Raw genomic sequence first — 24,670 nt, forward strand, 5'->3', positions numbered from 1 at the left:
GGCAGGTCTCCAAGAACATTTTAGCCCAGAGGTGTGGATCTGGTTCTGCATATACTGCAAGAGTTATTGAAGTAGATTAATGGTACAGAGTGAATCCAAGATACAGTCGTGATTAAAAATAACAGGTGGTGATTGTTTAAAATAGTTAAAACAACACTTCTCAGATTAGGCATCTAGTGAGTAGTTACCTGATGTTCAGGCAAGGCCCCATTGAAGATAACTGAAACTCACAAGAGCTGCAGAGATCGCTTTCTGAAAACGTGGTATTGTAATTAAAGCCTAGACATACAGATGGGAAACTGTCAATGTATAAATAACAATCTGAATGCGTGAAAAAGTAGGTAAAACTACATCCATTATGCATTGATGGCAAAGATTTCTCTCATATGGAGCTGCTGGGAAATGTAACACCAGCTATACAGTTAAAGAGATGGGATAACTACAGCTCTCGGTTACTTTTGAGGACTCCATGCAATGTGCTTCAATTATGTTGAAATTTAACTTAAACTTTGAGTTAGGACATTTGTTATGTCTAACTGCATGTAACATCTTGAGAATCTATTGGTTTAGTTCATCTGACAAATGCTCATGCATGCCTTTTTGGAAAGGTGAGATATTTCCAATGTGCATTTGAGTGAATGTTTTTTGTACTAATTATTCCCAGTTCTTAGTATGTGCATGCACATCTGCAATTGGGAATGAGGTCTAAGTTTGTGGAATCATAGGACAGTTTGAGGTGAGGGGACCTTTAAAGGTCATCTAGTCCAATCCACCTGCAATGAGCAGGGACATCTTCAACTAGACCAGGTCACGTAGAGCCCTATCCAAGCTGACCTTGAAAGCTTCTGATGATCATTCTGTGTCCAGGCTTTGATTGGCAGCAGGTACTTTGAGCGTATTGGCATATATATGTTAGAACCATATAATGGTTTGGGTTCAAAGTTACCTAAAACATGATCTCATTCCAACCCCCCTATTAGGTGCAGGGACATACTCGACTAGACCAGGTTGCATCAAGCCCTGCGCAACCTGCCCAATGGGGCAGCCACAGCCTCTCTGGGCAACCTGTGCCAGTGCCTCACCACTTTCATAATAAAAAACCCCTCGTATCTAGTCACAGTTTAAAACAACAAGCACTGCTGAAAAGTTTGTCCCTGTCATTTTTACAGACTCCTTTTAAGTACTTGAGGGCTGCTCTAAGGTCTCTCTGGAGCTTTCTCTTCTCTAGGCTGACAACCCCCAACTCTCTCAGCCTCTCCTCATGGTCCCTCCCTCTGGATGCATGTTAGAGGCATGGCCTGCTTTTCATCCACCGGAACCCTCAAGTTCTCCTTTGCAGGACTGCTCTAAGTCTCTTCATCCTCCAGTAAATTATGCTTGGAAAGACATTTTTGGCAAGTCTGTTAAAAGCTGTACAGATGCAACTCCATCTTTGCTTTTCTGTGGAGTGGTTAGGGTTTGGGGTTTTTTTTTTAAGCAAGAGCAGGCAGACCTGAGTATGCAACTTAAATGCCAGCTTGAAACCACACATCAGAATTTAGTGTGGGAGTGAAATGGGCTCCATGTAACACACAACATTTAAGCAGCAGCTAAACATTTTATTGGTAGCATTGTGTATTGCTTTAATAGGAGCCCTCAAGTGTTCCCATGGATTTAAATCTCTGTTCCTGAGACAGCCTGGGTTTAGTACCATCACAGAGCTGTGGCTTGCAGCACCAGTTACAATAACAAAGCTTCACCTTGACTGTGCAAACTTCGTCTCTGTGCTTAATTAGTTGCTGACAATGAGTTTAATTTTCCTCTTTTAAGTACTTGTTTAAAACAGGTCCAAGTGTGCAAATTCTGGTACTGGTCAGAGGCGAGTATGAGACATGGATACTGCTAGAGAGGTCAAATGTTGCTAAATGAACTCTCTGACTGCAAAGTAGGATTCCTTGCTGTTGGAAAGACTTAATTGGTGTTATTGGAACTCTACACAATTTGTCTGGAAACACAGTGAAAGAAAGTGCCAAGTTAGAGGGTTTAAGTTTTTTTTTAAGGAAACTTTGGGCTCCTTTCTGATTCTACTGGAACTGATGATAGGCAAAAGGTTTGCTTTTCAGATGTTTGCTTGCTGTGAAGCTAGTTGATAGAAGTATTTTTACTGTTAGTTATGTAAATCCTGAATGAAAACATCACATATGTTAAATGATTTCTTTAGAAGTCCCTTCCAACCTCTACCATTCTGTGATTCTATGATCTATTAAGGATAAAGGAAAAAAAAAAATGTTCTTAATAGCAAATTTGTTAAAAGTACAAACATTCAAAGGATCATGTCCAGTAACAGAGCTTGACGAAGAACTTCAGTAACTTTTAAGTGCTTGATAAGACGAATTCCTGGAAGCTACCTTGTGGAATGAGTCCATTTTAACTGTAACTGTCTAAATATATAAGAAAATGTGTTGACTATAAGTTCTTCATAGAAAATGAGTACTGAAAAAGAAGCTGTAGAGTACCAGCATCACAGTAAAATCAGGAGGTTCTGTCCCCCTTGTGACCTGTGCAGGAGCAACAGAAAGTGGAGGATGCAAGCTTTTATGCACTGGTGTAACTACATTTGGTTGCTGACAACCACTACGCTGTTCTTGCAAGTGGATGGCAAATACATTTAGATCTTTGTCCTTGGAATATCAAGAGACTTCCATCTACTGCTGGGCAGCTGGTTTGTTGTGGGACTGAGCCTGTCAGAGTCTACTTTTCAGACTATAATTATCAGCAAGGCTGAAGATGTGATGTGGCTTTTGGGCTTCATCCATGAAGCTGTTAGTGCGTAGAAACAACACCGTGTTTGTATTCAAATTCAGAACATAACTTTGTCTCTTGCAATTCAAAGCATGTCATGCATCTTAAGTGTTCTGTATTGATTTTAAGCATGTGTGGCAGGAAAATAGTTTTTAGTACCTTAAGATAGTACAGAGAAATTAAGGGCAAAGGAGAAGAAACTGATATGGGGCAAGCCTGGCTTGAAACAAGTTGGAAAAAGCTGAAGTATCTAATAGATTTCTTGTAATGTGATTTTTTTTTTTAGTCTGTCATCTTGGTTTATTGCAATGTAATGTGAAAGAGTTCTCTTACAACTCTACTGTTGACCTTACAGGAATTGAGGAATAAGTGTTTAAGAACAATGCCATGCCCACCATTAGACAACACTAGTAAGAAACTTCCTGGTCAACATAAAGATGAAATGTGATTTTAGAGGTGCTTGGTTTCTGTAACATCTTGCACTTGGTGAAAATAAAAAGTATTCAGGGAAGCAGCAGACTTGAACAGCATGAACAACCCCATGTTCCTTTCAAAATGTCAGTCTGTTCCTTCCACACATATATTTTGATATAGGTCATAGAGTTGTTTAGATTGGAGGAGACCCTTCACATAATCAAGTCTGTTACCGTACTACTGCCACGTCCACTGTGTAGATCAGTGAGGAAAAAATCATACTGTCTCAAATGTTGAGTATCCTGTGTTAGTTTTAGGGATTTTTTTTTTTTTTTTTCAGTTTATTAACTTGGCTGTTTCCTCCCCTTACAGTAGGCCTGCATTTGCAAGCCAAGTGCTTCTCTGGATAGTGAGGCTCTTAAGCACTGGGGAGAAGGTAGCAGCTGTGAGGAAGTCATTCTTGTAATTTAAGCTAAGAGAAAGTTGAAATGTCCAGAAAGAAATTGGTATGAAGAGAAGTTATGCTTCTCATATCAGTAAGCACAAAACTGATTATCAAGTATTCAAACAAATGTAATAAGAGTTTTACTAGAGTAGTCAGATGGTGCTTGGAGTGATGTATCTCGCAAAGAAGTTTCTTGTTCCTTAACTGCTAACTGGTCCTATACTACAGCCCATGTATACTGAAATATTTTAATAACTTTGAAGACTTTGGTCCCAGGCATGAAGTAACCATGTTTTAATGTTGAAGTACAAATTTTCAGTTGAGTTTTGCCACTGATCCATAGGAGTGGATGGAAGAGCAGAGGGAAAGGGTAAACCTTGGATTATCAGTGTATTTACATTTGATGATCAAGCTAATTGGTCACTTTTTTTCACTGCTCCAGACAGTTGTAGAAACCCTTTAGCTTATTGAAAAGTTCCAATATTTTTTTTGTTAGGACATTGAAGAGATTCTCTTCATTGCCCTCGGTGTGTTCATAACAAATTTCAACTCTGCACAGGTAATGTGGAAATAAATACAATCTAAGTCATTACCCATAAAAATTAATATCTTCTCTCAGTGAAATGTTCTTAGGGATATGAACTTTATTTGCCCATGAATTATTGCTGAAGCACAGTGGAAATATATTCAATATGAGAATGATAAATGAACATGCATATTTTCTTCTGCTAGCATGAATAGAAACATTTATATATGATTTATACAATAACAATTTTCTTCCTTGTGGAGTAAGGAGTGCTGACTTTAAAACATGCATCTCTTGTTTTTGGTTTTTTCCCCTTCTCCCTCACAGCAACACCATTGGTATGAAAAACAGACTTTACCTGAATGGAGACCTTCCTAACTACCTTGATTTTTTTTGTTGTTGTTGTTTTTTGGTGGGTTTTTTGTTTGTTTGTTTTTAAATTTTATTTTAGTAAGTCTAAGATGGTTCCTGTAAATAAAGTAGATGCTCCCCAGCCCGTACTGTGACTATAGCAGTAGTTCTTAGCAACTGTTTAAAATAAATGTGCTTCTGTGACAGGGCTAACTTTTCTTCATATGTGGATTATTTGATGACTGTGCTTTTCTGTCATCTGGATGAGGCATATTTAGTTAGTTTCCAGTCCATCTTACCATCTTTATTGAGTTATTTTGGACTCGGTGTCAGAGTCAAGAATCATGATCCTTTACGATTCCATTACTGTTCTATGCTGCTTTTAACTTCCACTTGAAACTTAAAGAAACAAGGTAAATATGCATTTTTGGAAAAAAAAAATTACTTGTTATGAATTTATATATACATAAAGAGGGAAGCAGAATTTGACAACTACTTATCCTTCTGTAGGATGCCAGTTTGAAGTTGTGTTTGTAAGTTATATCTCAAATTTACAGTCAGAATAAGGAAGGAGACGAGTTTAAAGGAGATGCTCCACTGAATGATATTTGTGATCTTCATTTAATTGTCCTTCATATATAACTTTCTTAGGCCCTACTTTTTTTACCTTATATCACAACACTTTAGCTTAGCTTCTGTATCTTTCTTTAATCCATACCTAATGTGAATTGTAAGATGAGAAAAGTTTTCAAAAGGCAGTAATATATAAAGAGCAAAGAAGTTGAACCATATAATTATGAGTAAATAAATATTTAATCATAGTTTTTAATATAAATTAAATTAAATGTTTCTCTCAGTGGCTTTTTTTTTTCTAGGACTTGATATAGGAAGTCCAGAAATTAAATTAGTAATGGATGAAAAACATAGCTGCCTTGCAGAGGAGATAGTAAACAAATTGGCATGTTAGGATACAATTTTGTGGCATCTTCTGTTGAAAAACTTCCCACTTCAACTTAAATATAGACACTAATAATAAATGACTGGCAGAGACATGACTGATCATTAAACCTGTTGGAAAAATGAACAGAACTTGAAAGACTGGAAATAAGGGGACTTTTTTTTTTTTAATGTACCAAAGGTTATTCGGTGGTGTGTGCACTAGATGAACAGACAATGTGAGGAAACTGCACTTCTTTCATTTTGCAGTTAAAGGTGCTTTTTTCCAACCTGACAGGAGAAGTGTACAGTAGTTTACTTTCTTCTTTGCTGATCACACGTGATAAAGGCCTGTAGAAATACAGAAGAGTAAGGGACAAAATAATTGAATTCTTTGAAGGAAAAAAGCCAATCAGTCCTGAAAAGTAGGAGTTTTTCCCCAAAGCCTGTTTTAGGTTAAAGTTTGATCTGTAATTTTAAAGATTATATGTATGAAATGAATTTCAGCAAAGTGTGGCAGTCAGTGCTATTTTTTGTCATGTCGCAGTATACTGTCATCAGCTGTAAAATCGTATTACCTTTTGCTTTTCCTAACAATTTTCACCAACGTTTCTGCAAAAAGGCTGTTAAGCTTGCATTGCTCTGGTTTCAACAAGTTCTGCCATGTGAGCATCTTGACACTAGTGCTGCTGCTTTTTTGTTATGTTTATGGGGGCCAAGGTTTGGGGAGTTGAAGGTTTAACAGACTTTTGTAGGAGAATCTTTAAAGTGTTTTTGAGAAAAATTGCTTGGATATCCATTGAGTAGACTTGTTCTGCAGTCATGCTTCTAAAGGTATGGAACTCCTTGCTCAAATAATGACTGATTTGTTGTAGGAAAGTTCTTTGTTTTTAAAACAAAAATTTAAAAACAAATTTATGTTGCTTTTGATGAGCCTCTAGAAAACATGCCAGTTCGATGCTTAGCTATTTCTTTGGTTGAATACAGTTAACCTTTTTCTTGTTAAATTCAAAGAGTTAAGCATTGAAAGATTGGGTTAAATGTGTAGAAAATAAGTATTTGTGGAAATAAAAGTTTTAGGGAGTTCTGTCCCATTGTCCACTTATTGTCACATTAAACTTCTGCAGTCAAGTGCTTTGCTTTTACTGAGTGTAATTTTTCTATTCAACAGCAGTGAGCGGAAGAGCATCTGCCATGTCAAACACTCCTACCCACAGCATTGCAACTTCTGTCTCCCAACCTCAAACACCAACTCCGAGTCCTATCATTTCTCCTTCAGCCATGCTACCAATCTACCCTGCTATAGATATCGATGCACAGGTAAGTCTGCAAATGTCTCTGTGGCACAGATGAGTGAAACTACTTTGCTTCTACATCCTGAGTAATTCAGTGATAGTAAACAGCTCTGTTGTATAATGAATTAGGTTCTGGAGACTTGATTTGCTGCTTTTAGAAAGCCTGCGTGACTCCCCAGAGAGTCGCAACCTACTTTCCCTTCTGCTCTAACTGAAGATCTTTGAATGACTAAACACTATTATTGTTTGTTTGTTGCCAGAATGATCATGAGAAACCACAAAGTTGTCTGCCGACAAAAATTAAACATTTTTCTGGCCAGATAGCCTAAGACAAAAATAAGCCTTAAAATGTTGCACACTGTTTTTTCCAGTAATGCTTGAAGTTGTTGACCAATGATCACCCAGCTTGATAACAGAAGAATTGAAGCTAATAATTTCTGTATTTTTTTTAACAAGAAGAAATACTGCAAGCTCTCATTTCCACTAAAGAAAAAGCATTTCTGTACCAAAAATAATTAAGAAGGGCTACTTAATGCTGACTTGCAGCTAACTGGCCATAAAAACACACCCCATGCCTATGTGAACTAGAATATATATATATGTATATGCATAGCCCTAGACTACACATAACATGTCTAAAGTCTGGGTGATGTGGAGAAGAACAAAGGCCTGAGATTGTTGTGGAAAAAGGGAGAGAAACCTCTGGAAAACTAGTCTTGGCTTGATTTCTGCTATGACCATGTCCAGGAACTCTTGCTATAACCTGACCTGCCTCACTGTGCGAATCAAGGTTATAAAAAATTGCCAACTACCCTCGGTCATAGTAGAGTAAAGCAAAGCTAAGGTAACTAAGAATTCTCTGTGTGTTTGTATTTGAGGATTGGGTGTTTTGTTGTTTTGGGGCTTGTTAAGAGGAGTGTGGTTTTAGTCTGTACCTATGCTGTAACAAGAGTGCCAGCTCCAGATTTCTTGGCTGACTTTTCAAATAGGATAGTGATTGTACGTGGGCCTTGACAACACTGAAAAATTAAATGCACTTTGTTTCATTACAAGCATTTCACATGCAGAATCAAGGCTGATAAGGGCTATGTGCTGTTACTGAGAACTGTTTATCACCAGGAATGATTACCTGGAGACAGCGTACGAGTGCTCTAAAGGGGAAAAGCTTGAAAGCAGAGCGTAATCACAGACACTTCTGTGTATTTTCATTTGATTTGTTCTTTTTGATTGCTGTGATTTGCAGGCTTTACTGTAGGTGATTTCTACTGTGTGGAGGCTTCAGCAACAGTAGTGGTGAGATGGGGAATTTTTCACTCTTTGATATAATCAGAGGGTTAACAATTAAAGATAGACTTCTTATCTTCCTTATACTATCTGAAGTCAAGCAGTAGTCAAGAAATTGGTCCAGTTAGCTAAGGACTGACCAAATCCTGGTTCTTGAAGTATGTCCATTCTTGTCAGGAGCTGTTCTCAGATCTTCCGGCAGAGCTCAGTTGGAGTTGTTGTTATCAAGTTGAACACAAAAGTTAACTGTGAGGTAATCAGTAGATGTGTCTTAAGCTTATATAGAATTGTTGCAAGTATAGTTGCACGTGGGCCAATATGCAACGTAGCAGGGTTTGTACTTGAGAAAAGTAATGTTTTTCTTGTTATCTTTATTCTTTTTTAGACTGAGAGTAATCATGACACAGCATTGACACTTGCTTGTGCTGGTGGCCATGAAGAACTAGTACAAACACTGCTAGAGAGAGGAGCTAATATTGAACACAGGGACAAGAAAGGTGAGTATCTCACTGTGGCAGTACCACCCCTCTCTGGTTTTCCAGTGTATCACACTAAATACACAGTAAGCATAGTCTTTATGAGAAGCTTTTAGGCTTGCTTTTCTTTTAACCTTAATCCCTTAATCTAAAACTATGCATGTGGACTCTTCAAACATCCATTTTCATTTCAGGATTTACTCCGCTTATTTTGGCTGCTACAGCTGGCCACGTGGGTGTTGTTGAAATCTTACTGGATAATGGAGCTGATATTGAAGCCCAGTCTGAGAGAACCAAGGACACTCCCTTGTCTTTGGCTTGTTCAGGAGGGAGACAAGAGGTGAAGTACAACTTAACGTCTTCAAGAACAGTGTGTGGATTACATGTTGTGTCAGCACACTAAAGCAATATTGCAGAAAATTTGCAGTAACTTAATTTACAGTTATATTTCGGAGTGATGTGTTTAAAAAAGGATGTAAAGAGCTTCTTCACCTCTTCTAAGTTGTATATTGCAGCATGTCTCATTTTTTAATAATAAATCTTTTTATAAGCTGGACCAGTGCTGTGTAGGCAACCTCATGACTGTAATAATTAGTGGTTTGTTACGAGGCTTTTACCAGTGATGAAGATGTGAAAGTCTGTGTGGTGAGTCTTTATGTTGGGAAGCTGGACTTAGATACTACTCAGTTCCATATGAGCCAAGAGTGTTTTCTGATGGCATCTGTGTAGGCCATAGGATATTGGAGTACTGCAGATGATGCTGGTGTCTCTGACTAAAAACACAAAAAACATTTTTCAAACAACTGAAGGGGAAGTTTTTTGCATGGTACCTGGAATACTATGTACTGTGGCTTAATTATGAAGTCTACATTTTTATTTTAGTTTCTAATGACTGTTACAAGTCTTAAGTTTATAGTTCTGTTAATGCTTCTAATATTTCAGTTGCAAAAGCCACAGTAGGTGCGGTATAATCTGATACAGTGTCACCTTCCTCTGTGGCTTTCTGGAAATTAATGAGATAGGAGACACCTCTACCACAGGTTGTCTTAACAGTGATACTGTGGCCTTTAAAAGGTGATCACTTTCCCAGGCAAAATCATACTGAAAATTTGTAGCTCTTCCAGCCTGTATTTTCTGCTGTGTGGAAGCTGTCAGATATTGTAGGCATCAGCTGCAAGGACAACCGCATGCTCTCTGGGGAAAGGCAAGGCCTGGTTTTTAGTAAGTCTCTCTTAGCAGTCTTTGTGGCCAGCAACCTGATACAACAAAAGTGAATTTATACTTACCTTTTTAGGAATGGTTTTTGGGCAATAAGATTGGGAAAGCACTGTGCTTTGGGCAGCAGATGTCTGCAAGTGTTTGTCCTGTGATTTCAAAGGAAAGTACTCCGATTTAAAAAGCCCTTGACTTCAGTTGTGGGGGTCTAATTAAACACGTTTTATGCTGAAAGCGGAGCAAATGAAACATTGTATGGGACACGACACCCCAGGTTTTCATCACAGGGTTGTTTTGATTTTACATTACTAGACAGATTAGTTTCCTGTTAAATGTTTTGCAGAAACCAATGACAATATAAGCATCATGTAGGATTTGGGAAGCTGTGAATTATTTGGGTTGTAAATTAATCTGTAAAGAAATAATAATTTAAATAGTATATTTCTTTTGGGTTTTTTAGTGTACAGACAAAATCAGCAAGAGATGCAAATGGTAATTTTTCTAATGACACTTGGATGAGATTTCTGAGTTCAGTTTACACACCATTCAATGTAGTGGTGGAAATAGAGAACATAACAAAAGCTCATCCTCAGACTGAAGCTGTAGAGCAAACAAGAAAGCAGTCACATTTTTAACTCATTTGTGGACTGAGCATTAAAATGGGAGAGGACAAAAAGTGAGAGTACTCCACATACAGTGTTCTAGCTTAATCTGGTTTTGGTAGTCTTGAAAAATGGCTGAAAGAATTGTTAGGTGATTCCCACCCCCCACTTTGTTAAACAATTTGGTATGAATCGTTTAAGCATGCTAACGTGCAAAAGTGATTGGTTTTTAAGGGAAGCTTTACAGTGGCTTGGGAAAAGAAAAATGTAGCCTCATATGTTCATGGAGAGAGGAATATAGGGAAGCAACTGAGTGAAGTTGCTTTCTTACTGTTGGAAGATGTCAGTGCTGTGTTTGCCCTGGATAGATTTGCAAGTTTGGGAGAAAAACAGATGTTATTTCTTAAAACACCACAGGTGGTGGAGTTGCTGCTAGCTCGAGGGGCAAACAAAGAACACAGGAATGTTTCTGATTACACACCTTTAAGCCTTGCTGCTTCTGGTGGCTACGTGAACATCATCAAGATTCTGCTAAATGCTGGGGCAGAAATAAATTCCAGGCAAGTTCCTTTTCCACCCCTTCTCTCATGGTTTTTGTGGTGTTCTTAGTTTTTATCCTTTCCAGACAGTTTTCTTGACAACTATGTGGACCAAAATCTTCCTAGTCTTACATGATCACAACCAATGTATTGCTTAATTTGTAGCAAGTTTCTTTGCTCTTAAGTTATAAATGAAAAGTTTAGACTATGCTTTCCTAATGCTCTTTTAACTTCCATCTTCCTCTTATGTATCTTGGTTTTTTTTCATATGTCATGCAATCAGTTGTCTTTTGTCAGATACAGATCTTTCTTTTTGCTCTGATTGGGTTGCTGGATTGAAATTAGTTCTGGGTTATATGAGGGTAGTGTGTGTGTGATTGTTATCCTTTTGTTTTCCCTCTGTAGTTCAAAGAAGGCTTTTTCTCTGTGTAAATGCATGTATATAATGCTTTTGCATGCATTGAGAGGTAGAAATTAGCTTAACTGTGTACTGCACAAGTCAAAGCAGTCCAAGCAGAAGTTATACTCCTCACAAGAGATGTCTTTAGATTTACAGGAATTCAAAGGTAACATGTATTATATCTTTAAGTAGTAATGTTGGTTCTAAGCAATGCTACTACGGAGAACCATTTGTAGTTTCAACTGTGTGGCTGGTTTTTTTGTTCTTGGTTAAGTACTCAACTTTCGTTAGTTTTGTTAAACTAATTTCAGAAATGTGGCTATGATTTCTTTTGGGAGTCTTTTGGATTTTCTTTTTTCTCTTTCAGAACTGGTAGCAAATTGGGCATTTCTCCCTTAATGTTGGCAGCCATGAATGGGCACACTGCTGCTGTCAAGCTGTTACTGGACATGGGCTCTGATATAAATGCCCAGATAGAGACCAACAGGAATACGGCGCTGACTCTGGCTTGTTTCCAAGGGAGAACTGAAGTGGTTAGCCTTTTGCTTGATAGAAAAGCTAATGTGGAACATAGAGCTAAGGTAAGGGGGAAATAGCTGAGTATGTCTTCAAGAAGAGATGCTTTTAAGTTGTTGCTGCTTTGGGATTATCTGATTTTCTTGCCTTTTGTGCAAGAACTTCTCTAGTTCAGTTAATTGAACCAAACTGTATATTGTAAATAAAAAATTATGTCAGTACTGAAGGGCTGGTACTTGGGGGATGTACACAGTTTCTCTCCCTCCCCCAAAATAACTGTTTCTTCTGAAGCATGTTAATTCATTATGAAGTTAATTCATCTTCAGATGCTTACAAGGATAAGAATAGTAATCCATAAGCTTAATAAAAATAGAAGGATTTAATGCATTGATACAACAGCTACAACCTTGGACAAAGTATGCTCATGATGTAATCTGTCAGGGATGCAGAATTGAAAGGGGATATGTGTGCTTGAGAGCCTGTCGGTTAACTCCAGCTCTTTGCAGAGTAGGAAAGACTGTTCACTAGAAAAATGGCTAGAATATTGTGGGGAGAAAAAAGAAAAGACCTGTAAATGTGGCCTTACATTCTCCTTTTCCCTTGTACTTCATGTGGAGGAGCTCTCTTGCCACAGAGGAGCTCAAACAGACCTGCACAGTACTTACTGCTGCTAGACATTCTTGCTGAAGTTACATATGCCCTTGATCTAGGCAGGTGCTTTCTGGATGTTGTTATGTAGAATCTCCTAATTAAGGCAGGAACCATCTGTATAACAGCTTGGGCACTTTATGCAACTTAATGCTTGTGATGCTCATCCATTCAAGTGTGATTGGGTTAGTTTTGAGGAAGTGACAGCAGTAGACTTTGAATAGTGCTGTGCAGCTACAGAGGGTCACTGTACACTGTACTGTTCAGGGAAAGCTCTTCTCAAGCCAGCTGAAGATGAACTCACCTTCAGAATGTTGCTAAGCTGATACAAAACTGGCCAGGTAATAATGGGAATCTCTACACTAAAACTAAAAATATGTTGTGGGAGTTGAAATAAATCCTGGCTCTCTAGTGAAAACCACCTCCAACTAATTGCTTGTTTTTCTGACTTGCTTGTCTTAGACGGGTCTCACACCATTAATGGAAGCGGCTTCTGGTGGATATGCAGAAGTGGGCAGAGTTCTGCTGGACAAAGGTGCAGATGTAAATGCTCCTCCAGTACCTTCCTCAAGAGATACAGCTTTAACCATTGCAGCAGACAAAGGGCACTACAAATTTTGCGAGCTTCTTATTAGCAGGTACTGTTTTTAGCAAATGTGCTGCTTGAAGGAAAACATTTTGAATCTGGCCTTACTTAGACTAATCTTTGCCACTAAATGATAATATTTTCTAACATACCCCTACAGAGTATGCAATGGAAAGGTTCTGTGTCTGTCAGCCATTACTACATCTTCTTAATCTATCAGAAGTGCACAAACAAAATTGTCTTTGGTTTTGGAGTGCTTGCTTTTGCCCAGATGGACTAATTCAGTCTCACTGAATCATGAATGTTACAAATAAACAGTTTCTTGGGAAGTTTGCATAGATGGTACTCACAGCCATTTTAGATGGTAGTGTTAAACAACAGGAAATTTGCACAAAACATGTATCTTAACTATTTCCTTTTTTTTTTTTTTTTTTTTAGCTTCAGCATGATGCACTTTGAGTGTTTATGTTTCCTGAGTAGCTTTTGGATATGTTGTTTTCCAAGTAGTAGTACTGGTTGTTGACTTGCACTTGAAGTGTTGTAAGTTGTTCTGAGTAAGCTAATGAATACGGTGTACTGATGGATGAGAGTTAATGAAGTAGCTAGAGAAGCTTCAAAGACAACTGACAAACAGCATGATTTTGGAGTATTAGAAATGGTTTCAGGCTGAGTCGAAGCTCTTGACAGCATCAGAAGGGAAAATAGAAGTTTGGAAGCTGAAGCACTGTGTGAATGCATTCAGTTTGTTAAAACACAAGTATTTTCCCCTGTTGTTCTAGTGTTCCATGTCCAACTGACACATGAAACAAAACTCTGGTCCAGAGTTTGATTGGACACATTTGTTTTTGTAGAGGAGCTCATATTGACGTGCGTAACAAGAAGGGGAATACTCCACTCTGGCTGGCGGCAAATGGAGGGCATCTAGATGTTGTCCAGCTGCTAGTTCAAGCTGGAGCCGATGTGGATGCTGCTGATAACAGGAAAATAACTCCTCTCATGGCAGCCTTTCGCAAGGTAAATAGGAAGTTCAGCTCCAGTCTTGGCTAGTATTGTCTTGATCATCCCTACACATTTGTTGACAGAAAATATGTATTTTAAAATATGTCAACTAATTGTAATACTTGGCATTGAATCTTCAAAAATAGATAATGTGTGGCACCTGTTAAGATATCTGTGTTAAATTGTAGTAGAAATTTGCTTTATAGGCAGTTTACTGAGGCTGGTTCTTATGGGTCTGTAGAGCTGAGAATTGTAGTGTATTTGTGCAGAGAGGAGGAATGTGATAGAAGTGAGAGGAAATGGGATTGCTTTCTTAAGCAAGAGAGGGTGAGCAGTTTTGCCAAAAAAGTGCTGTTTAGCCTGATTTAACTCTAGAGGGAGTGTAGGTCAAGTACTACAGTACTTGAGAAATGTCAAATGACTGTAGGAGCTTGCAACTGTTAAGGTGCTAGAGCTGTGCATTTGAAGAGTACAGATATGTGAAAGTATGGCTAGGGTAAGGGCAACCTGACAACAGGTACTATAACTGCTTGCTGCTTCTTCTGTGTGAAAAAGTGTGAGATGATAAAGATTATTTTTTAAAAATTAAAAAATAAAAGCACTGAGTATGTAATTTGAAGGAGTTCAAATATATATTTTGTAATGAGTGCTTAGGCTGAAGTGTTTCTTAGCAAACCAGAAGCAACTGGCCTGATATAAAGTGTTGTCCTTGAAATGTCTTTTCCAGGGTCATGTAAAAGTGGTGCGCTACCTAGTGAAAGAAGTAAACCAGTTTCCATCAGACTCAGAATGCATGAGATACATAGCGACAATTACTGATAAGGTAAGGTTATAAAAGAAAACATTTGTCAAGGAATAGTGCTGTGACTCAACTTTAGAGTCTGTGTTATGAATGACCTTTAGCTTCCTGGCATACCAAATTTCAGCCAAATGCCGAGTCACATTGAAGTTTTTCAGAAGAAACATAGCAAAAAGAGGAAACACATGTCCACAGTAACTTTGTGAGCCTTAGTGCTGTGAGAATAGTAGTAAAGGTGAGGCTGTTTATTGACTCTGCATTCCTCCCTATTGAATATATTTGTACTGAAATTATGAGGACATTTGCAGTGGGTGGAGGTATCGGAATGAGCTTCTGCTAAGAGTATGTGTATGAGCTTAAGTAGGCAGATTCACACTCTTACAAAGTTTGTACTGGAAAGAACATAGAAAACGTAATTGACAGTTAAGTGGTTTCTTGTATCATATTAAGTGAATTGCTGCTCTATGGAAGTTGTTTTATTTGATTACTCTTCAGACAAGATGAATGGGGCAAAACCTTTCATAGTAAGAGAAACGAAAATAGCAACCAGTGCAGAAACATGGTCATAATGCTTCCATGTCTCTTTGCTGACCTCCTGCATGGCAATTGAGTAGTTGTCTTTCTGACCATGAAGTTGGGATGAGTGTGTTGAGGTGCAAGAGATGCTAATGTTTAAATCAGTGTGTGATACATTACCAGTGGCTGTGACCACTGTCTGGTTCCATAATGCTAGACGCTCCAATCACTTAAACATTTTCACTGCTGGGAAGCCAGTATAGATATAAGTAGTACTGAAATACTGTAATATTCATGTATTTCCCTGGTGTCGCCCCCCCAGTGTAACATTTTGGTTTGATCTATTTTTGTTTCCACAGTTGCTTCACCTTTCAGACCCTTCCCTTTTATTACATACAGTTTTATCAAGGTTGGGCATGAACTGGAGCTTACTGGAGGGGATTTAAAGTTCTGCCTTAAAAAAAACTCCTATACAAGTAATGCAACAATTATTCAATAAACTACAAGTGTAAGCTGGAGATCGTACTTAGGCACTTTTTCAAACAAAGAGTTGATGTACTTTGTCATTTTAGGAGATGCTGAAGAAGTGCCACCTGTGTATGGAATCAATTGTTCAAGCCAAAGATAGACAGGCTGCTGAAGCCAACAAAAATGCAAGCATTCTTTTGGAGGAACTGGATTTGGAGAAGGCAAGTTGAAAGAGTTTGGAGCTGTGAATATTTATTTGATAAAATTCCCACTTTGCATTCCTTCAAGATAAGATTGGTCAAAGTACATATTAAAGTATGGGAGTGTATGTAGGTACAGTAATTGGACTGTCTAGGGCTGAGCACCTTGTTCAGGTAATCTCTGTACTTTCCTTCAACTGTTACACAGAGAAATGGGATCAAGAAACTCTGATAAAAATATTTCCTCTAAAATAATATTGTACTGAAAGAAGGATTTCTCAGTGTAATTTTTCTGTCAAGTGCATAATAGATGGGCAAATAGATGGGCATTTTCCAGTCACATTGGTATGGATTTTGGGTATAAAACCTTTTGGTGTCTGAAATATTAAAAGACACTGTTGATACTAGAAATGATAATGCTGTAGTAGAAATCTAATGAAAAAATCACAGTACAGGTATAGTGTCAAGTGCTTTGTATTCAAGCTAGCTGAAACCATTTCATGTTGTAATCTTTGAAAGTGAGATGGGTATTGTTGGGACTGTACTGCTGAGACACAGTCTCAAAGTTACACAAAGAAGCACGAAAATGTGTCTTGGAAAAGTTTTAATTTCAGTTTATGTGGGTTCTGTCCTCTGTTTCTATGCTAACCTTCTGTTAACACAGGAGTGAACAATCTGTTTGGAAGAAGTAAATACCTAAAATTATGGATCATGGAGAATTTAGCTTCTGTTTTGTAAATATGTTTGTCTAAAATGCAGGTTCAGCTTCCTAGGAAATAGAAAGCATTTGCATTTTTTTAAATGCATGGGACATCTTGAAATGTTCTGTGGGCTTGCCTTGTAGCTAAGAGAAGAAAGCAGGAGACTGGCTTTGGCTGCCAAAAGAGAGAAACGAAAGGAGAAAAGGAGGAAGAAAAAAGAAGAACAAAGACGAAAACTAGAAGAAATAGAAGCAAAAAATAAAGAGAATTTTGAGCTTCAAGCTGCTCAGGAGAAAGAGAAGCTAAAAGTTGAAGGTGACTTAAAATATTTGCCTTATTTTTGAAATATGACTTTCATTTTATTCCCAATATTAAAAAATAGTTTTTTTCTTAAAAGTTGAATAGAAACTTTCTTACACCTGATGTGTTTTCCTTTTGTTTACTTTCTCTCTGAAGCCTATAGATAAGCATGCCAATTGGTATCTTGCTGTGACAAGGAACTGCTGCCAGCAGCTGCAGTGAAAGTCATGGGTTAAATTGACCATGAGGTTGATGTTGACTTGGATATTTGTACTCCAGAGCCCAGTGCCTAAAAACAGGTCACATTGGGGGTTTTTTAACTCCCAAACAGGTTGATACTAATGATTTGCTGAAAAGATGGCAATACTGGAGTTGTAAATACCTATCGTTCTCTTCTCGTCCCTTGAAATCTTGCTCTTTTGTGTCTTGTGGCAAGGAATTTCATTTTGTGTACTGAGAAACAGTTTTCATGGAGTGTTCCTTCACTGTCATATGCTGAAGAAAATTGAAGACAATTTTTATATGTTGGTTCGTGTACTTGTTTACATACCACTGTGTTAGTCTATGGCTAAGTTCAGTTTCACATGTATTAAGTGACTACTGCACTTATCCCCAAGACAAGAATGAAATTGTATGGGTTAACATTAACAAGAGGAGAGGCTCTTCCATATGGCCTATAGAATTGATTTACAGATGCTTCCACAGGCTTCCTCAAGCCAACTGAATTAGTACTCTTTTTGACTCTTCCATCAGATGATCCAGAGGTCCCAATGGAGCCACCTAGTGCTACCACCACAACCACCATAGGTATATCTGCAACGTGGACAACGTTAGCAGGTTCCCATGGGAAGAGGAATAATACCATCACCACAACAAGCTCCAAAAGGAAAAACAGGAAAAACAAAGTAACCCCTGACAATGTTCAGATTATATTTGATGATCAGCTCCCAATTTCCTATAGCCAACCAGAAAAAGTGAATGGTGAATCTAAGAGCAGTAGTACTAGTGAAAGTGGTGATAGTGACAATATGAGGATTTCCAGCTGTAGCGATGAAAGCAGCAATAGCAACAGCAGCCACAAAAGTGACAATCATTCTTCCACAGCTGTTACTAACACACAGAGCAACAAAAAACAACCATCTGTTCTTGTCACTTGTCCAAAGGATGAGAGGAAAGCAGTTACTGGCAAATCATCTATCAAGTAAGTTGCTGTGACAATGTGTGCCATTTGAAGGTGGTTGTTACCCTCAGTTTGAACGCTGTATGCTTGTCTTCATGGACTTGCATTCATAAATCAGTGGTTAGGAAGTGGATGAGGCAGTATGTGCTTGAACTTATTGCTAAGTTCTGAAGCAAGAAACATTGTCATGGATCAGGAATTAGGGAATTGGTGGGGTATTTTGAAATGTAGCAACTTCATAATACCATAGTGCTTTTGTACTGCAGGAGGAAAATGGGTTAGGGAGGTCTGGAAAATGGGAAAAATGCATGCTTCCTTTTTTTGACTGCATCATAATGGCATTTAATTTCTTTTAAAGGTTATCTGAAGTTATTAGTGAAGTGACAAGTAATTCCTTGTCTACTTGCACAAAATCTGGTCCTTCTCCCCTTTCTTCTCCAAATGGAAAGCTAACCATTGCTAGTCCTAAACGTGGTCAGAAAAGGGAAGAAGGATGGAAAGAAGTTGTGAGAAGGTAAGCAAAATGTTTCTCTAACTTCCCTTTGTTGATACCCTTTTTCAGAATGTTTTATCTAGCATAGCACTGTCTGGGGTTACAGAAAGACCTCCACCTTAGCAGATGGGAATAGATTTCACCCAACTACTGCTACATAGATTGAATCATGAATTACAACATTGTTTTGACCAGCCTGCCCACTGCTTCATGCAGTGGAAACATTTCCCAGCTAATACTGTTGCTCTTTATTTAGATCCAAGAAGGTTTCTGTTCCATCAACTGTAATTTCCAGAGTCATCGGCAGAGGAGGATGTAACATCAATGCGATACGTGAGTGCACGGGAGCACACATAGACATCGACAAACAGAAGGATAAAACTGGAGATAGAATAATAACAATAAGGTAAGCAGGCTGCTTGATTTGCTCCTTCCTGGGGGGCATTTTTGTTGTTGTTGTTGCGGTAGAGTATTTGTCTTTATAGAAAAATCAGGAGACTTGACTGCCAAGTCCTCAGAAGGATCACTTTTGAGAGAGTCAGTTCTTTAAGGCAGGGGAGACAAATGGGGTGGGGAAACCAAGAGCAATTTGCCAGTTGGTGCTATTGTGTATGTACAAAATAAGACTTGTGAGATAAGACGAAACATAAATGTTAGGATCCTGTATTTAGACTTGTTTAACAATGGCTATAACTGTGTAGGTGTATTTAGGGAAGTAAACTTTTTAACCACTTGGGCTTTTGAGGAGTTAAAAGTTTTCAACGTAGGCTTCTAAAATAATTGTCAACTGCAAGAATGTGCCAAGCTCAGCCTTGAGACAGTTATTTTTCTGTGTGTGTTAGTGTCACATAAGACAGACTGGATAATGTATTGACTAAAATGTATGTAAATGCTTTAGATGCACTTTTCCCGTTCTTTTTATAGGGGTGGCACAGAATCAACGAGACAGGCCACACAGTTGATCAATGCTCTGATTAAGGATCCAGATAAGGAAATTGATGAACTTATTCCAAAGAACCGTTTGAAAAGTTCGTCTGCAAATTCCAAAATAGGGTCATCAACACTTGCTACCACTACAGCTGCTAACAGTTCTCTCGTAGGCATCAAAGTGACCACTGTAGCTGCTTCGTCAGCATCTCAGACTGCCTCTGCACTCTCCGTGCCTGCAATTTCTTCAGCATCCACTCACAAAACCATTAAGAACCCAGTGAATAATGTGCGGCCTGGTTTCCAAGTTTCTCTTCCGTTAGCATATCCTCCTCCGCAGTTTGCACATGCTTTACTTGCTGCTCAGACTTTCCAGCAAATCCGTCCACCTCGGTTGCCCATGACACACTTTGGAGGTACTTTCCCACCAGCTCAGTCCACATGGGGTCCATTTCCTGTTCGGCCATTGAGCCCTGCACGAGCTACCAACTCACCGAAACCTCACATGGTGCCTCGCCATAACAGCCAGAACAGCAGCGGTTCTCAGGTGAATCCAGCAAGTTCTTTGACAACTAGTCCAACAGCTACAACAAGTTCAGTGGCTTCTACTGTGCCTGGTTCTTCTGCAAATGGCGGTCCGAGTTCACCTTCAGTCAGAAGACAGCTTTTTGTCACGGTTGTGAAGACATCAAATGCCACAACCACCACAGTGACGACCACGGCGAGCAACACGAGCACAGCGCCTACAAATGCCACGTATCCAATTCCTACTGCCAAAGAACACTACCCTTCATCTTCTCCCTCATCTCCTTCTCCCCCTGCGCAGCCAGCAGGTGTTTCCAGAAGCAGTCCTTCTGACTGTGCAGCAACCTCTCCCAATAAAGGTGCGCCTTCGTCTGATACAGAAGTGAGTAGTCCACCAGCAGTGGAAACGAGCAGCTCGACCAGTAGTAAGCAGCCTAGTTCTGGTACCGGCAGCTCATCTGTGCACCCTGCTCATCAGCAGCCTCCGGGAGCACCTCTGCAAGAGGCAAGACCCCCTCTTCAGCAACCTCAGGTTCCTGCACCAGATCCTCGAATGGTCGTGCCTCCAAATTTATCAGTGACAAACTCATCTGCTCCAGTGGTAGGTCCAACAAATGCCCCGATGACCTATCCCATGTCTCAGACGTCAATGGGGTCTTCTCAGCCTGCAGCTAAGATGGAAACCCCGGCCATCAGACCGCCTGTCCATGGAACCGGAAGCGTCCATAAGACTCCAGCGCAAAATTCTTCGGTCGCAGTCCTCAATGTTAATCACATCAAAAGGCCCCACAGTGTTCCTTCTTCAGTGCAGCTTCCTTCTACCTTAAGTACCCAAAGTGCTTCTCAGAATTCAGCCCATCCAGCAAACAAGTCTATGGGTAACAATTTCAGTGCTACTTTACCGTTTGGGCCCTTTAGTACGTTGTTCGAAAACAGTCCAACGTCTGCTCATGCCTTCTGGGGTGGTTCCGTTGTTTCATCTCAGACAACACCAGAATCTATGCTATCAGGAAAGTCTTCATTTCTGCCAAATTCAGATCCTTTACATCAGTCTGATACTTCCAAAGCCCCAGGTTTTAGGCCACCGTTACAGAGGCCAGCTCCAAGTCCCTCAGGTAAGTCAATGTTTTGCGTTGGTACCTTAATAATATACTTAAATGATAACTGCTGTGCCTGAGGTTTTGTGGTTGCTTATAGTAAATTACTGTCTACCCTGCAACAAAAAGGTGCTGTAATATTGTTGTTCCTGCAAACAAAGTTGAGTTCATCTTCTTTTCAAGTACTACTTGTCAAATCTATTAACTATTTATTTTGCACCTGGTGAACTCAATAGAAGTTGAGCTGAGGCATTCTTTTGGCCATTATCGTTTACTCTTCTCTGCTAGTTAAAGTAATACACTTGGCTGTTGTTTCCACCTCCCTTCCCTACCACCAGCTAATCGCTACTCGTCTTTATAATAACTTCTTGTTCTGAGTCTTCAGAAAAACATGCAGCATCTTTAAAGAGTTAGAATGATTAAAAAAATTGGTTTTATGTGGATTTGTAATAAGAAATATGTTCTCTTAACTACTAAATTTGATCAAAAGTTTCATTTTGTTGACTTTTTGAATTTTGTAGTGAGATGTTTAGCCTTCTGCACAGAGGCCTATCCGTTGTCACAGAATTTGTTGTGTAGCTTCCAAAAGTTTATATGTCTGTTTTAGTGGAACCTGTGAGTTATATAGGTTTTTTTTTCATTAATGGAGAGGCATAGTTTATTCATATTTTGTGAATATTATAGTGCTGAGAAGTTTTTTAGACCTTTTTTTGTTAATTTTGTCAACTTAATATACTTAGCGTTTTGACTTTGGCACACTGTGCACTGCATATCACTTGAGTGTGCCCATCAGTTCTTAAGTAAAAGCAGTGCTCTCACCACAGTCCTCCTGTTCTATTAACAGTTTTCCTTTTGGCAGGCTGCAGGCACAGTAGATTGACTTGGAGGTGTCTATAGGGCCAGGAAGTGTTAGGTTAGATTGTGGGAAAGTCGTCCCTGAGACCCTGAAGAATTCAACAAAAACTAGAGGTTGGACCTCGGTAATGAATGATACAGAAGAATTCAGTGCTGGGCTGCTTTATGCTTCTGCCTGTCACTGGTTGAAGGGATTTTTCTTCCCCTAAAACTGTAACTTGAAATCTTTTGTCATATGCTTAATGAACAGCAGAGATACAGTGGTGATAATGAACTTCATTAATAGTTTTTGAAATATAAGATGACCAGATTTTGTTCTTACTGTAATTCAGGAGAATGTAAAGGGAGTAGGAATTCTTCTGTTTTGAATACCTTTGGTACCATTTTGTCTTCATAAAATATAATTTTCTTAAGGAAGTTAGAACGTATCCCTGGATTGGGATAAAAATGCTCCGGTGTCAGCCATGGTGTATATAGACATCATTCTGCCAGGTAAAAATTGGACAGTCTTCAAATCTTTAGTATTATTTCTACCATTCTTAGAACAGTTGTACTTTCTACACCTACAAAATTTCAGTTACATATTACTAAAACGCTCAGTTGCTTTTCAGATGTCCGGTTATATCAGAGTGTGTATTATATTCCCTTCATTTGCATTTAAGGTACCTGATTGATAATGGAAGAATCGTTCTTGGTTTATATGCACAGCACAACTGACACATACTGTCAAAACTTGCAGAGTATGAAGCTCTGGTCTTCAGTGTGAAGAATCCCAGTTCTCCTTGGAAAAGACTAATACATAGCCCCCCCAACAATTGATAGGATAAATCAAGTTTTCCTTCTTTCTTTATTATTTCCATGATATGAATGACTTCTTCATGGAGATCTCAGAGTACTGGAAGTCATTTTTGCTGGTTTATCTCCTAGGTATTGTCAGTATGGATTCACCCTATGCTTCTGTAACACCTTCTTCTACACACCTGGGTAATTTTGCCTCAAACCTTTCGGGAGGTCAGATCTACGCGCCTGGGACACCTCTCGGTGGAGCACCTGCAGCTGCTAATTTTAACAGACAGCATTTTTCCCCACTTAGTTTATTGCCTCCATGTTCATCAGCATCAAATGGTGAGTTCTAGTCAGTGGGAAACAAATTGAGAAGCTATTGGACTGATTGAGTGTCCTCTTGCACTGTGTGTTTTAGGTAGACTTTCCTAGTTTTGATCTTTTTTTGATGTGAGGTTTTTAGATACATTTAAAACCTTTATGCAATCAAACAGTTTTTGACATGACATTTTCTTGTGCTAGTTCTGACCTTTACTGTGGTGGTTTTTTAGCAGCTAAGGTAATGCTCTTGCAAAGTTACTTATTCTGGTTGTAATTAACTTTGGACTGTTAATGTCTGTGACATTCTTGTAGTTAACTTGAAATTTTTTTTTCTGGGAGAGGGGTTGTTGAGGTAATACTCCAAGTCCTGTAAACCTTATAATGTTTCACTAAAGCTAGTTCGACAGTGGTGGTTGCTTATTTTTTCTGAATGTTCTTAAAACAGAACTGTGTAATGTATTCCAGGAGAAAATACTCAGGGCACATTCTGGTACCTTCCTCCACGTTTAGGCCCTGCAGTTTTGGCTATGCAGTGGAGGGTTTTGGACAGGAAACAAACTGCTGAGTACCAGTTTATTCCAGGAACAAGTTAGTCTGATTTACTGGAAGAAATAATGACAAACAAAACCCACAAAAACCTTCCCAGAGATAATAAATAAAAAAACCCCAAACAAACAGGAAGAAATAAACCCAAACCAACCCAACAACATAGGTTCCATTCAGCTGTGCCTTTGGATGTAATCCTCATATCCTGTATTGCTGATAGCCAGTAATGCTTCATTAAGATTTTGAACTGTCTGTTGTCATTGACTGTGGTGCATGTCTAGTAGCTGAGCAGACAGTGCATGGTAATTATTATATGTAAGAGACTAAGTTGATGTTGAATGTCTTTCTGCTGAAAGGAAAACCATTAAAATTATCCTGAAGTGTTTGCTGTATGAATCTGGCATTAACCAACTACCCATTTTCACTTATTTGATGTACAGCTTGCCATTTAAAGTTGGTCATGACTGAGAGGATCTGGTTGCCATTACTAAGTGCTCTCATTGCTCTTCTTGCAGAATCTCCTGCTCAGTCAGTATCTTCTGGAGTAAGAGCACCGTCTCCCACACCTTCAGCAGTGTCCTTGGGATCAGAAAAACCCAGTAATGTTTCTCAGGACAGAAAGGTTCCTGTTCCGATTGGGACTGAACGGTCCGCACGTATTAGACAAACTGGAACTTCTACTCCATCAGTTATTGGGAGCAACTTAGCTGCTCCAGTAGGACACAGTGGGATCTGGTCCTTCGAAGGGATAGGTGGCAATCAAGGTACGTAGTGCTAGTAGATGTCGCTACATTTGCAATTGACCATGATACTCTGTTTTCCCAACTTGCCTTTGGAGGTGAAGGATGATGCAGAAGTGAGTGCCTCAGAATGTAGGAGTGCCCTTTCCAAAGGAGCTGGAGCATAGGTGGCATCTGTTTGCCCTCTTGCCCACTTAACTGTGTTT

At 39.0% G+C, this 24,670-nt stretch overlaps 1 protein-coding gene across 5 annotated transcripts in view; it reads left to right on the top strand.

The window, feature by feature from the left end:
- The window catches only part of ANKRD17 (ankyrin repeat domain 17), a 94,642-nt gene that overhangs the window by 64,989 nt on the left and 4,983 nt on the right, over positions 1-24,670 (top strand). For 4 of the 5 annotated variants that reach the window (XM_061991734.1, XM_061991738.1, XM_061991736.1 and 1 more), the window contains 16 exons: positions 6,625-6,773; positions 8,418-8,529; positions 8,703-8,848; positions 10,743-10,885; positions 11,632-11,845; positions 12,891-13,066; positions 13,866-14,028; positions 14,741-14,836; positions 15,901-16,017; positions 16,841-17,012; positions 17,751-18,198; positions 18,536-18,691; positions 18,927-19,076; positions 19,595-21,237; positions 23,002-23,199; positions 24,240-24,488. In XM_061991734.1, coding sequence (XP_061847718.1) covers positions 6,625-6,773; positions 8,418-8,529; positions 8,703-8,848; positions 10,743-10,885; positions 11,632-11,845; positions 12,891-13,066; positions 13,866-14,028; positions 14,741-14,836; positions 15,901-16,017; positions 16,841-17,012; positions 17,751-18,198; positions 18,536-18,691; positions 18,927-19,076; positions 19,595-21,237; positions 23,002-23,199; positions 24,240-24,488 — 4,332 coding nt within the window. The remainder of the gene's footprint in view (positions 1-6,624; positions 6,774-8,417; positions 8,530-8,702; positions 8,849-10,742; positions 10,886-11,631; positions 11,846-12,890; positions 13,067-13,865; positions 14,029-14,740; positions 14,837-15,900; positions 16,018-16,840; positions 17,013-17,750; positions 18,199-18,535; positions 18,692-18,926; positions 19,077-19,594; positions 21,238-23,001; positions 23,200-24,239; positions 24,489-24,670) is intronic. The other variant, XM_061991735.1, reaches the window with a different exon arrangement.

This window comes from Colius striatus, chromosome 3 (assembly GCF_028858725.1).
Source record: "Colius striatus isolate bColStr4 chromosome 3, bColStr4.1.hap1, whole genome shotgun sequence".
Classification (NCBI taxonomy): Eukaryota; Metazoa; Chordata; class Aves; order Coliiformes; family Coliidae; genus Colius; species Colius striatus.